Source organism: Giraffa tippelskirchi, chromosome 4 (assembly GCF_054371585.1).
Source record: "Giraffa tippelskirchi isolate mGirTip1 chromosome 4, T2T-mGirTip1v1.2.pri, whole genome shotgun sequence".
Taxonomy (NCBI): Eukaryota; Metazoa; Chordata; class Mammalia; order Artiodactyla; family Giraffidae; genus Giraffa; species Giraffa tippelskirchi.
In genome coordinates, this window is record NC_137278.1 from 164,794,228 (window position 1) to 164,806,271 (window position 12,044).

The 12,044-nt window shown below is 45.3% G+C and overlaps 1 protein-coding gene across 7 annotated transcripts in view; it reads right to left on the bottom strand.

Moving 5' to 3' along the window:
- The window catches only part of NT5DC3 (5'-nucleotidase domain containing 3), a 104,220-nt gene that overhangs the window by 63,382 nt on the left and 28,794 nt on the right, over positions 1–12,044 (bottom strand). For 4 of the 7 annotated variants that reach the window (XR_014083482.1, XR_014083480.1, XR_014083479.1 and 1 more), the window contains exons 3-9: positions 11,594–11,668; positions 11,075–11,130; positions 5,373–5,463; positions 4,271–4,405; positions 2,131–2,191; positions 1,204–1,306; positions 958–1,059 (exon numbers count right to left, since the gene is read on the bottom strand). Coding sequence is in view for 1 of the 7 variants with exons in the window: in XM_081595581.1 (XP_081451707.1) it covers positions 958–1,059; positions 1,204–1,306; positions 2,131–2,191; positions 4,271–4,405; positions 5,373–5,463; positions 11,075–11,130; positions 11,594–11,668 (623 nt within the window). In the remaining 6 variants the exon portion in view is untranslated. Of the gene's footprint in view, positions 1–957; positions 1,060–1,203; positions 1,307–2,130; positions 2,192–4,267; positions 4,406–5,372; positions 5,464–11,074; positions 11,131–11,593; positions 11,669–12,044 lie in introns of all 7 variants that reach the window. The other 3 variants (XR_014083481.1, XR_014083478.1, XR_014083477.1) reach the window with 1 other exon arrangement.

Sequence of the window (12,044 nt, forward strand, 5' to 3'; positions counted from 1 at the left end):
AATGTGGGTAAAAGTGTTTAAAATGTAGGCCATTATTACACAAATATGGATCATTTTTATAATCCCAGTGCAGTAACTCTCAATGCCATTGACATTTGGGGACGATGACTTCCCTGTTGGCTCAGATGGTAAAGAATCTGCTTGCAAAGTGGGAGACCTGTGTTTGTTTCTGACTTGGGAAGATCCCCAGGAGAAGGGGACAGCTACCCACTCCAGTATTCTCGCCTGGAAAATTCCATGGACAGAGGATCGTGGCAGACTGGGCTACAGTCCATGGTCACAAAGAGTTGGACACAACTGAGCGACTAATACACTCTTGGTGAACAGGTCAGTCCCAATGTTAAAAAGACATTTTAGGACACTTGACCCTACCCTCACCCCATCCGCCACTAAATGCTAAGAGCACAACCCAAACCCCCATGCCTCTATTTCCCAAAGCTACCATGGCAGAAAAACTTCATCTAAGTCTGGGAAGAGATTTACTCCATTTGATGCAAAACCTGTGTTGCAGAGAAGTTTTGCAAAATCTAAGGACACTTGTCAGTGCACCATTTAGAGCTCTATTTAAAGAGCTACTCACCAGGTAGTTTGTTGTTGCTATTTTGTTACACTTCACAATGCATCTGCATAGAGAGATCTAATTTACTATGTGATGTTAAGTTTGGATGTTAACTGCTGTCGATCATTTTCTTAAAGACTGACTCATAGGACTGACTAGCCTGAGTTAAATTGAGAACTGTTTCAATAATTAGCTATCTGCTATGTACATACTCATCCTACCTTTCTTCCAATTACTTGTTAGGAGGTTTGTTAAGTATCAAAAGCTATGATGTCAGATGCTTGTGATTTTCCAATTGTATTTCACCAAGACACATTATCACAATATCACCAAGACACAGTTCAGTGTTCAGAGCATCAGATGAATAAAATCTGGTCTCTAAAAAGACAGACTCTTACCTCCGCTTATCATTAAAGAAGTTTGGCTTCTCAGCCTGAACGATGACCACATCAAACAAGTCCCTCCAGTCTTTTCCAACAATATACCTCATCCCTTTGTCCCTAGAACAACATGGCAGCCAGGTTAGCCTAACATTAAAGGGGTTAACTATTCTTGCAATTTTTTCCTTCAAATTTTCAACTATTTAAATACATAGAACATTGGAAGTGAGCCAAAAACTAGGCAGGAAACACAGAAGAACTTACACAAAGCTACTGGGGCTGTTGGTGATCAGAAACATCTTCTTGCCATGATCAGCCAGCTTGGCCAACACCGCGCGGGTCTGCTCAGCGTAGCAGATGTACTTTTCTAAAGAGCAAGAGGAAAATGCACACAGGGTTTCAGGGTGAAGTCAGTCAACCTGAAAGCACTTCCTAAAGGGGGGCAGATGGATCCAGCACTGTCTGGAGCACTTGAGGGGAGAAAAGCCTTCACGAAGCCTGATTCAAGTCGGTATATTGGTGCCCAGTGAATCAGTAACCAAGACCTTGCCTCTTCAGTCTAAGTGGAAAACACTTGAGTGGTTGTCACTGCCAGCTCCTCTACTTGAGTCAGGATTATGTCAACTTCTGAGACAAAGGGGAGGGAGACATGTGAGGTGCAAGGATGCAAGGTCCCTGTACTGCACTCAGAAGAGGTACTGCGGAGGCTTCCTTGGTGGTTCAGTGGTTAGGAATCTGCCAGCCAATGCAGGGGACACAGGTTCAATCCCTGGTCTGGGAGCTAAAATCCCACATGCCACAGAGCAACTCAGCCCATGCGCCACAACTACTGAGTCTGTGCTCTAGAGCCCATGAGCCACTGAATCCTGGGTGTTTTAGAGCCCTTGCTCCACAACAAGAGAAGACACTGCAATGAGAAGCCGTTGAACCCCAACTAGAGTAGCCTCCACTCGCCACAACTAGAGAAAGACTGAACTCAGCAAGGAAGACCCAGCATAGCCTTGGGGTCCAGGGAAGGACCCCTGCTGCTTTCATCTTTGCACCTTTCCCTGGACCCCAAGAAAAAATTATTTTTTTTCTTTTTTAAAGAAGAGGTACAGACCCTGATCAGCACCTGGAGTGAGAGTAAAATGCCTACATAATTATACAGCAAAGGGAAATGCTGATCTTCACGTAACATCTGGTACATACCAATATCTGCTTCAATTGCTCTGTACATGATTCCTTTGGTGTGCACATCCCGAATTGAATCCTGTCAAAAGATAGGTTTTTAATCAGTCTGAGTATAACTGAGAGAGTCTGAGTGAGAGGACAAGCAAAAGGTCATTTAGGATAATGTCTGTCTGCAGAGTCTGGCAATCAAGACACTAAATGAAATCTAAATTCTGGTCCATTTATCATGGACAGGAAGAAACTTAAGTTTCCATGGTGATAGCAGCAGGTTCCAATGCAATTTTCGAAAGAGTCACTTGGAGGAGGCAATTTGTGTGAACAATTCTGAATGAAGTCCCACAGGATAAACAGTCGTTTATATGCCGTATGAGGGCCAGGTTATTTCAGGTCACCCAGACAAAGGGAAGGACTGCTGCTTTCATCTTTGCACCCTTCCCTGGACCCCAACAACAGGTTCTGTGACCTAAAAAAAGAGGCAGAGACCAACAGGATAGGATCCTCCTCTCTTCAGTGCTACCTAAGAGGCAAGGAACTGTCAAGGAGCTCAGAACGCAGGCAGAGCTTTGATCCAGCAGGCAGACACAAGGAAGAGCCTGGCGGAGTGGCAGCCTGATGCCTGGCAAGTGTCAAAGCACAGCCCTGCTCCTCGGGGGGCTCTGAGCAGGTCTACTACATAGGTGGGCACTCCTCGAAGCACACTGAAACTTTCTGGAGCCTGTAGCAGAGGACTGGGATGCAGGAAAAGCTGGGCCATAAGAAATCCGATGGAGAGAGGAGCCTGGCGGGCTACAATTCACGGGGTTGCAAAAGAGTCAGACATGACTTAGTGACTAAACAATGACCACAAAGCCTTAGAAAACTGATAGGTGCTTACTGTCAGGAACAAGCACCTCCTGATTGTAAACTCAATCTCAATTATCTTCCAGCAGAGGCCTGTTTCAACTGCATATCAGCAGAAGGCAGTGGTTAAGAGCAAGCAGGAACCCAGCTTTCTTTCCTGAAATCCAGGCTCTGCTACTAACTGGATGTCCTTGGGCAACTTACTCAACCTCTCTGTGCCTCAATTTATCTGTAAAACGAAGGCAATGATACCTCATGGCATTCTTGTAAGGATTAATTAATAGGCATATAGCATTTAAAAAAATAGTGCCTGGAACACAGTAAACTCTACATGTGTGTATTCACACACATGTAGTGGTAGTTAACACTTCATAGTAAAAACTGAACTTTGTTGTAAACAACTTTCCTCATGAATGCTAAGGGTTACATAACTCCAGTAATTCTTAAAAATTCTTAAAGATGAAGTATCTGTGTGAGCCAAAACAGAGAATGGAAACTAAACATTTAAATTTAGTTAAAACAATACCAAACTGATATTGAAAAACTGTAATTCACCCTGTATTTTCTAAAACCCATGATTTGAGGCAGTCAATATTTAAACCTAGTCATGAACACATAATAAAAACATTGTAGTATGTATATACAAATCTTTTAAAACTCTGCATGCTCAGTCACTCAGTTACGTCCGACTCTTTGGGACCCCATGGACTGTAGCCCACCAGGCGCCTCTGTCTATGGTATTTTCCAGGCAAGAATACTGGAGCAGGTTGCCATTTCCTTCTCCAGGGTATTGTCCTGACCCAGGGATTGAACCCTCGAATCTTGAGCCTCCTGTGTTGGCAGGTGGATTTTTTCTCACTCTGCCACCTGGGAAGCCCCTTTTAAAAATACAGATATTTAAATTATATATATAAAGATTCTTAGAAATATGCATTAAAAATATATATTAAATAAGCAATATATAAACACATTTTTAAGTACTGAAAAAAGCTCAGACAGCTTAAAGAATGCATCTATAAACACATGTAAATGTGAACATAAATTAAAATACATAAATACAAAATTATTTAAATGATGTGGGTATGTATATGCACACAGAAATCCAGGTAACAAGTACCCTCTTCTTTTAACAAACAATTTGACTCATTTCCAATTCTCTTAACACCCTTCTTAGGATTTCCAAGGTTAAACTGCAAATAAAAGAGATTCCAGATGAAGGAGGATCTCAAACACCCAGCTGACAATGGAAGCCAGAGATTCTATTACTTCTGAGGAGCTGGAAGAAGTGCGGCATGTGACCCCCCCATGTCCACACAACCTTGACGTCTTTGTACAGGTGCACAGGTTCATAGTCGATGTTGTTCTTCAGAAAGTACTCGTTCACACAGGACAGCAGGGTCATCTCGGGCAGGGAGAAGATGTCCATGAACTGCTTCATGGTGTTTCCGGAACTCTGCAGACAGGGAGAGAGGCTTTAGCAAGGCAGCCAACACCACAGCAGACTTTACACCCACCGGGGGGATCCTGGTCATCAACATCTGGCTCCCTCCCCACAAGGAAAGAAAAATTCTAATAAAAAAGTAAAAAACGTTCACCCTGTCTCTTGTCCTTCACGGCAGAGCTGACGTCTCACTCTAAGTGCAAATGGGCTTTCCAAGGAAATGCCCTGACTTCTCCTCAAAAGTCTAGCCAGGCTTCCCTTTCTGTTCTCCTTTGGGTTTTATCCAATTTTCAGCTCACACTCTTTCATCGTACACAGAGGAAAGGCAGTAAATTGATTTTTGCCCATGTGAATGACATAAAAAGCCGCTAACTCTCCTGAATTTGAGCACTACCACTCCCACTCCCGCCACCCCAAAAGCCCACATGGGAGCTTGGAAAACAGCCCTTCCCTGAACACTTGCGATTTATAAGACTAAGTTTACCAGGTAACTAGGCATCTTCCTTGCATTTTGGTAACACAAATAAGAGAGTGCATCTAATAAGACAAGAAGCAAAAATTTAAAGAGGACCACGAAAGTTAGAAAGGCAGAGGTCTCCCTTAGGCACAGAGCAGTGTGCTGTCCTGCTCTTAATCTCAGGAGAGGCAACAGTTGCTACAATGACAACCCCAATGACTTCTCCAGAAAGTGGGGACACGCCTGGGGAGGTGGTGGCAAATGGGGGAGGGCTACAAGGAAGGTGTAAAGAGCCTTCATCAGGTAGGGAGGAAGGGTCGAGAAAGGAGAATCATGAAAGAACCCAGGAGTGACTCAAACATACTCACCTCTCTCAAATCGAGGGTCTCTCAAAACACAACCCCAATTGCCTTCTTGATTCCTTGTGAGCAGAGAGTCTAGTAGTTTAAGATCCTAAAGCTACCAGGCCACATTTCGTAAAGGAAAAAGATAGGCTACTTTAAATAAATAATTTCTCATTACCTTCCCATAAAAGTCGCTCATGTGTTCCAAAGGCACGTGGGAACCCTCGTACATTTCAATGACCTCCTCATCAGGGACCACACTGAGGCCTCTGGGAAAATCACAGGCAGGGCAGTTAGCATCAGTTAGAGACAGCAGTGATATTCAGACCTCCAGTGACTGCTGAAATTTTTCAACTGAGGTGCAAGACGCTGTTGTCACAAGAAAGCAGGAGGTGATAATTGCTGATAAAAGCCACTGATAATTGCTACAAATAACAGGCATGATGCTGCTACTATTACTACTATCATTCTGCTGGTAATGAGAGCAGGAAAAATAGTAGCTGACACCACATGGTACCTACTGAATGCCAGAAATGAATTTCACACAGTCATTCACTTCATTCTCAGCACTCTTAGGAGGGAGGCACTATTATTCTTCCCATGTTCCAGCAAAAGCCACCAAGGCACAGAAAGATCACAGATCCTGCTCAAGGTCACCAAAGTAGAAAGTGGGGTCAGGACTGGCTCCTGGGCTCTGCAAACACCACATCATACTGCTCCTTTAACAAGGTACACGGTCTTCTAACGACTTGCTTTGGGTGGGTTGTTTTTTTTTTTTAATGTTTTTACTACGCTAGGGAGAGAGGCTGGTTTGTCCCCATCACTCTCCTGCCCTCCGACGCTCTACCCTAAGATGATCAGTGCTGACGCAGAAAGAGTCAGGCACCAGGCTCAGATGGACTAACCCCCACGTCAGGGTGCCGGACACCACCTCTAGCAGGGAAGGATCCCAAATGCTGTATCACAGTGAGGGCCAGGCTCCCCATCTGTAAAAAACAGAGGTAACATGCCACCTGCCTGCTTCTGAGGGCTGCAGCAGAATCTGTAAGTGAATCCAGCTGCTCCAAACAGACAGAACAAACACTATGGAGTGTGAGTGGCCCAGATTCTACCCCTGTCTCTGGCGCCTGTGCTGTGAGCAGGTGCTTTCACCTGCAACTTAATGGTCTCGGACTTAATGGTCTTCCTCCCCTGGAATCACCTCTAGAGCAACGTCTGTTCCCCACCCCCTTCTCTAGAGGAGAAGGCACCTGAGAAACAGACACCAGTGGTGAGGAAACCACAGAATGACTGATGGCAATACCATGCTGTTACAATGGGTGTGAAAATAATTCAGCTCGAATTTCAGTTACTCATACAGCTTATCACACAAAATCACTTGGTCAATATTAAAGTACATATAAAACATAATTTATATTTGACATGTAACTTTAATGAAAACATCATCTCAGCCTCTTTCCTCCATTCTCCACTCTTGTCTTACTTTTAAAAATATCCAAGGGGATTCACTGATATTTTGCCTCCGATCTTGATTAACTTGAAACAACTACTGGCCTTTGAAAACAAAAAAGCACTGTGCTTCCCTTCCATCTTTGCTCCAGAAATCAGATAAGACACTGGGACTACACCAGCTTCTTCTAGACAGTGGCCTTGGAAAACCACTCTGGCTAAGGCAGCAGCAGTAAGCAGTACACACCCTGAAGGATCTAACACCTAGAAAGAGACTCAACACAGTAAAAAGGAACTCTGCCAGGTGAATTACCTTTTTTTCCCCACACTAGGACCACACTTCCAGTCCTTCAGCAGCTGCTGCCACCTCCAGGACACAGTTCCCGGCATGTGGCCACACAAGCCACATCTTTAAGGTCCATATAACCAAGTATTAGCTCAAAAGATGCACTGAACTCAGTGGGCTACAGTCAGCTGAATTCTGCTGCAGGCAGTACCCACAACATACAGACCTGCTGCAGCCGGGCTCAGATGGACAGTCAGCTGCACCTGAATGTGGCCTAAACCAGCGCTGAAGTCACAATGAAAACTACTTTACACACCCTGTGTGTTTATGAGAAATAAAGGGTAGGAGCACAGATCTGAACGAGTCTGCCCTGGGTTCAAATCCCAGCTCCCTCAACTACTGAGGGATTACCTGGACAAGGAACGAGTAATTTAACCTCTTTGGGTCTTAGTGTCATTTTTTAAATGAGCAGCAAAACCAGTACCCACTTCCTAGTGCTGCTGAGAAGATAAAATGAGTTGCTATAAAGAGAACGGCACCCAGTATATGGGATGTACCATCCAAGTTCCGCGCTATGGCTATGATGGGAACAACCCTAGCTTTTCACCAGATTCCTAAAGAGAACTTAAAATGTGGGGGCTAAACAGGCCTGTGGTGGGAAGTCAGTCTCCCCCTCGGCCCAGCAGTGCTCACTCGCACCGCCCACACATAACCTGAAAGCCACCCAGTGAAGGGGGATGCAAGGGCATGGGGCTCAGAGGGGAGTGAGGCTCTGAGTGTGAGCACTCTTCTCCTCCATTCACTCACTCATTATCCGTTTAGAGGGGAGAGAGGAGGAAAGGGACATTTTCCCAGGTGCCGCTAGTGGTAAAGAACCCGCCTGCCAATGCAGGAGCTGTAAGAGACACAGGTTCAATTCCTGGGTCAGGAAGATCCCCTGGAGGAGGAAATGGCAACCCACTCCAGTATCCCTGCCTGGAGAATCCCATGGACAGAGGAGTCTGGTGGGCTACAGTGTACAGGGTCACAAAGGGTCAGACATGACTTAGTACACATCCTGTTCCAAGCCTGCTCTAGTCCAAACAACCAGCCGCCCTGAGGTGGGTGTTGGAATCATGCCCATTTTAGAGAGCAATAAACCAAGGCTTTGAAACAGACGGTCAAGAACTGGCTCAGGGTCACACACAGGTGAGCGGCGGGGCTGGGGTTCACACTGAGGAAGTGTGACTCCAGAGCCACACACACACCCCTGCTGCCTCAGCTGCCACACCCCCTCTCAGCACTGAGACCCCAGCGACCTTCCCAGGACCTCAACCTGAGCACTCCTTCCCCCTTAAATGCCTCAGTGGCTCCTCCTACCTAGCCCAGTCCATATCCCTAACATAACGGACAATTTATCTGGAGAAGAAGGAACAAGGTAATTAGGACCTACAGGATGGTGTGGCCCAGAAGAAAGGAGAGAAAGACCATGTCAAGCTGAGAGGGTGAGGAAAGGCCTTGCCACCTGTCAGCCATGCAGAAGGATGAGTGAGATTTCAAGAAGCAGAGAGGAAGGAAAACTGCATCCTGGAAGAATGCCAGCCTGAACAGATGTGAAGCAGTGAGAAGGAGAACTCAGAGGAAAGGTATTTATCTGCTATTTGCACAAATCTGGCATCCACTCCCTCTGAGACTGGCTGAAACTGTTAGGAAGAAAAACTCCCTTTCTCCGCTTGACCTGGAGCTGAGAGTGGAAGCCTAGTACTGCCAGGGGTCACCACTTGGAGGGACCTGCTGTGAGCAAACCCAGAGAGGAGGAGCATCAAGAGACAGAAAGAGCACTGACAACAACCATTTGGGCCTCTGGAGCCAGCTACACCTGCAACAAGATCTGTCCCTGGACTACACCATTAGTGAGTCCAAACTGGGTTTTTGTTTAAGCCAGCTTGAGTTGTGTCTCAGCCACTTGCAAACACGAGTTTTAACCAATCAAGGATGCGAAGGAACTGTGTATGGAAGAGGAGAAAGCTAAGGGTTTAGAGAAGGTTGATGGAATATTTAAGAGATCTGGGCTCTATTCCTTAGACAATGGGGAGCCATCCAGGATTCAGAAGAGAGAAGGGGGTTGTTGAAGGCAATGCTTTAGGTAAATCAGTCTAGCAAAATGTCCAGTCTGTGGGCTGTGCTGCAAAAAACCACAGGAGCCCAGGAGAGAAGGGGTAAGTATCTGAGTCCAAGAGCAGATAGCAGAAACAGAGATGGAAGGACAGATTCGAAAGATCTGCTGAAAACTGCCAGTTAAGTCTCAGACATTCAGAAATGCTGCACGTGGGCCAAGAGCACAGTCAGGAGCCAGACTGTCTGGGTCTGAATTCTACTTTCGTGTGGCCTTGGGCAAGTTACTTATTAACATCTTTGGGACCAACAGCAGTACCTACCTTATAAGATTATTTTGAGGATCAAATGAGTTAACTCAAAACCCTTACAGCAGTATCTGTTGCACTGCAAAACTCAACACTGTTGAGTTGCTATTTATTATTACTACTACTATTATTATTTGCATCATCACCATCACCTCTTCTCCCTCTTGAAACGCCATTAAAATGACAGTAAAAGAATAAACTGCTCAAAAGGTCAAAGGAAATAAGAGCAAAGACATCAGCACATAAGACATTTCAACATGTTTTTGGAAAACAGTTGGTGAAAGGAGGCCCCTGACTTAACAACATTGAGAACAGAGCCTGCAATGAGACCCCAAAGAGAGGAACTGATGAACCACCACAGATCCCAGAAAGACTCAGCCATACGAGACACCAGGAAGCTACTGCAGGATGTGCTCCAGCAAAATGAGGGAGTAAAGTTAGAAAGAGGAAGAGATGAGAGCCAGAAAACAGAGAAAGTAGCAAATTGAAGTCCCTGGATGAGCAATCAGAGCAGATCAGAGCAGGAGGCGGTAGTCAAAAAAAAAAAAGAGAGATTATGTAAAACATTTGAGTTGTGGGGAAAAAAATGCCTGCTTGATATCTGTGAAGGAACATTTAGGGAAAAAACTAGATAGCTACGTAGGAAACTAAGCAAATAAAAACTGAGGTTATTATTAAACTTAGGAAAAACCAAATGCTGAACAAGAAAGAAAACAATGCACTACCTGCTTAAGAATCAACACGACCCGTGGAATCATAATGCAAACAAGATGGTGACGCAACCAGAGAGGGATCTTAACGAGGTTAGGAAAATGAGGCTGGAGATGGGGCTGCATGTGTGGGAGGGCCAAGTACTCAGTCCTCACAGCAGGGACAATGTCCAGAGTTAATAAATTAGGAAACAGAAGTACGAGCACATTATTTAGGAACAGAAAGAAAATACCAAATATTTACACATATGGTAAAGAACCTGCCTTCAGTGTGGGAATCCTGAGTTTGATCCCTGGGTTGGGAAGATCCCCTGGAGAAGGGAAAGGCTACCCACTCCAGTATTCTTGCCTGGAGAATCCCATGGACAGAGGAGCCTGGTGGGCTACAGTACATGGGGTCACAAACAGTCAGACACGACTGAGTGACTAACACTTTCACATACCTATATATACACACACACAAACCACAACCCTCAACAGTATCCCCTAATTTGAGATTTAGAAAAGGCAAAACCCTTTATTTCAAAGTTATGAAGATCTCTCACTGAGCTCAGTACTTCTACTAATTTTAATAAACAGGAGGAAAAGAGACAATGTCCAAACTACTCAACTATCATGGTGGGAATGACCTGCCCCCACCATCCTTCCCCACCTCCTCTGCAGGACCCTCACTCAGGGGGCCACCATTGCCTCTGGAGAGCTCGCCCTCCCCAGAGTCCTCCAAAGTGGCCCCTAATGGCCTGAGCCATTATAGCCTGGGTCACTGTGGACTGCACTCACTGGTTTACTTGTGTGGCTTTCCACCTACGCTCCAAGTCCCTTGAGGACATCCTCACAAGCCAAACCATTAGCATCTAACATGGCAGTGGTCCGATCAATGTTCCTGAATGATGGAGGGAGCGGGTAAATGAATGAATGCTTTACAGATACACACTGCAGGCTCCCAACACTAAACAGTCAGGGAGTCTTGACAGCTAAAGCAATTTGGTTACTTGAGGAGGAGGGGATTAAATTTACCTCCTCTTACTCTTACCTGTAGACGGTTCCCAGCTGGATATAATGAAAAGCATCAATCTTCATCAAGACCGCCTTCAAAAACACAAGCACATGCACAGGTAAATTAATGCATCACAAATTGCATATTTAATGAAAGTTCCAGGTGTCATTGTGAATCCTATCAACATTAAGCTGTGGTACACAAAGAAACACACTGTATGTTTTTTAAAGGTTTGCTTGCTAATTAAGAGCATTGTGCAGCCCATTAAGGAAATAGCCTGTCTGCAAAAAAAAGATATGACAACCAGCTCCTCCTCAAAACATCGAAAATGACTATTTGGACATAAGTAGTATTGCCCAGGCTAAATGTATTCATGCTCTTCCAATATACAGTCTCCTGAAAGACTTCATCCAAAAGTGTTTTGGATAATTTAGTTCTGCAGCCCCAGAGAATATAATTTCAAATCAATTTATGCATTCAGCAAAGAAAAGCACCAAGAATACATTTTATTCCTGAACATGCTAAACTCTAGAAAAACGTGAAAATTACACCTACCCGCTGCACGTCATAATGTAGTCCACGAATTGCAAAGTTTGGGTCATACTCATACTTCCTGATTTCCACGGGATACTAAGAAGGAAAAAAGGAACTGGTTTTAGCTGATGATGTACTAAGGTCAAGGTCAAGATAGCATCCACACTTGGCCTTTGTTCGGAGGCTGAGGCGGCTGGTGCACCTGGGTGGGAAGCTGTGGTCAGAAGAGATGGACTGGAGCTGCCTCCTGCTTCAAGCCAAGCGCCTCCAGGCCACAGAGCGCCCTCCTCTTTATCTGCCCACACACAGGGAAGGCCTCAGCCCCCCAGCCTCCCCGGCCTTACCTATTCTCACATCAGCTGCAGGAATCCCTTAGCCATCGGTACCGCCTTCCTCCCCCTGGGGCCAGAGACACCCTCTCTCAGCACATGGTTCCCTGTTATGGCTCCAATGCTGGTTCAGAACACGTGGC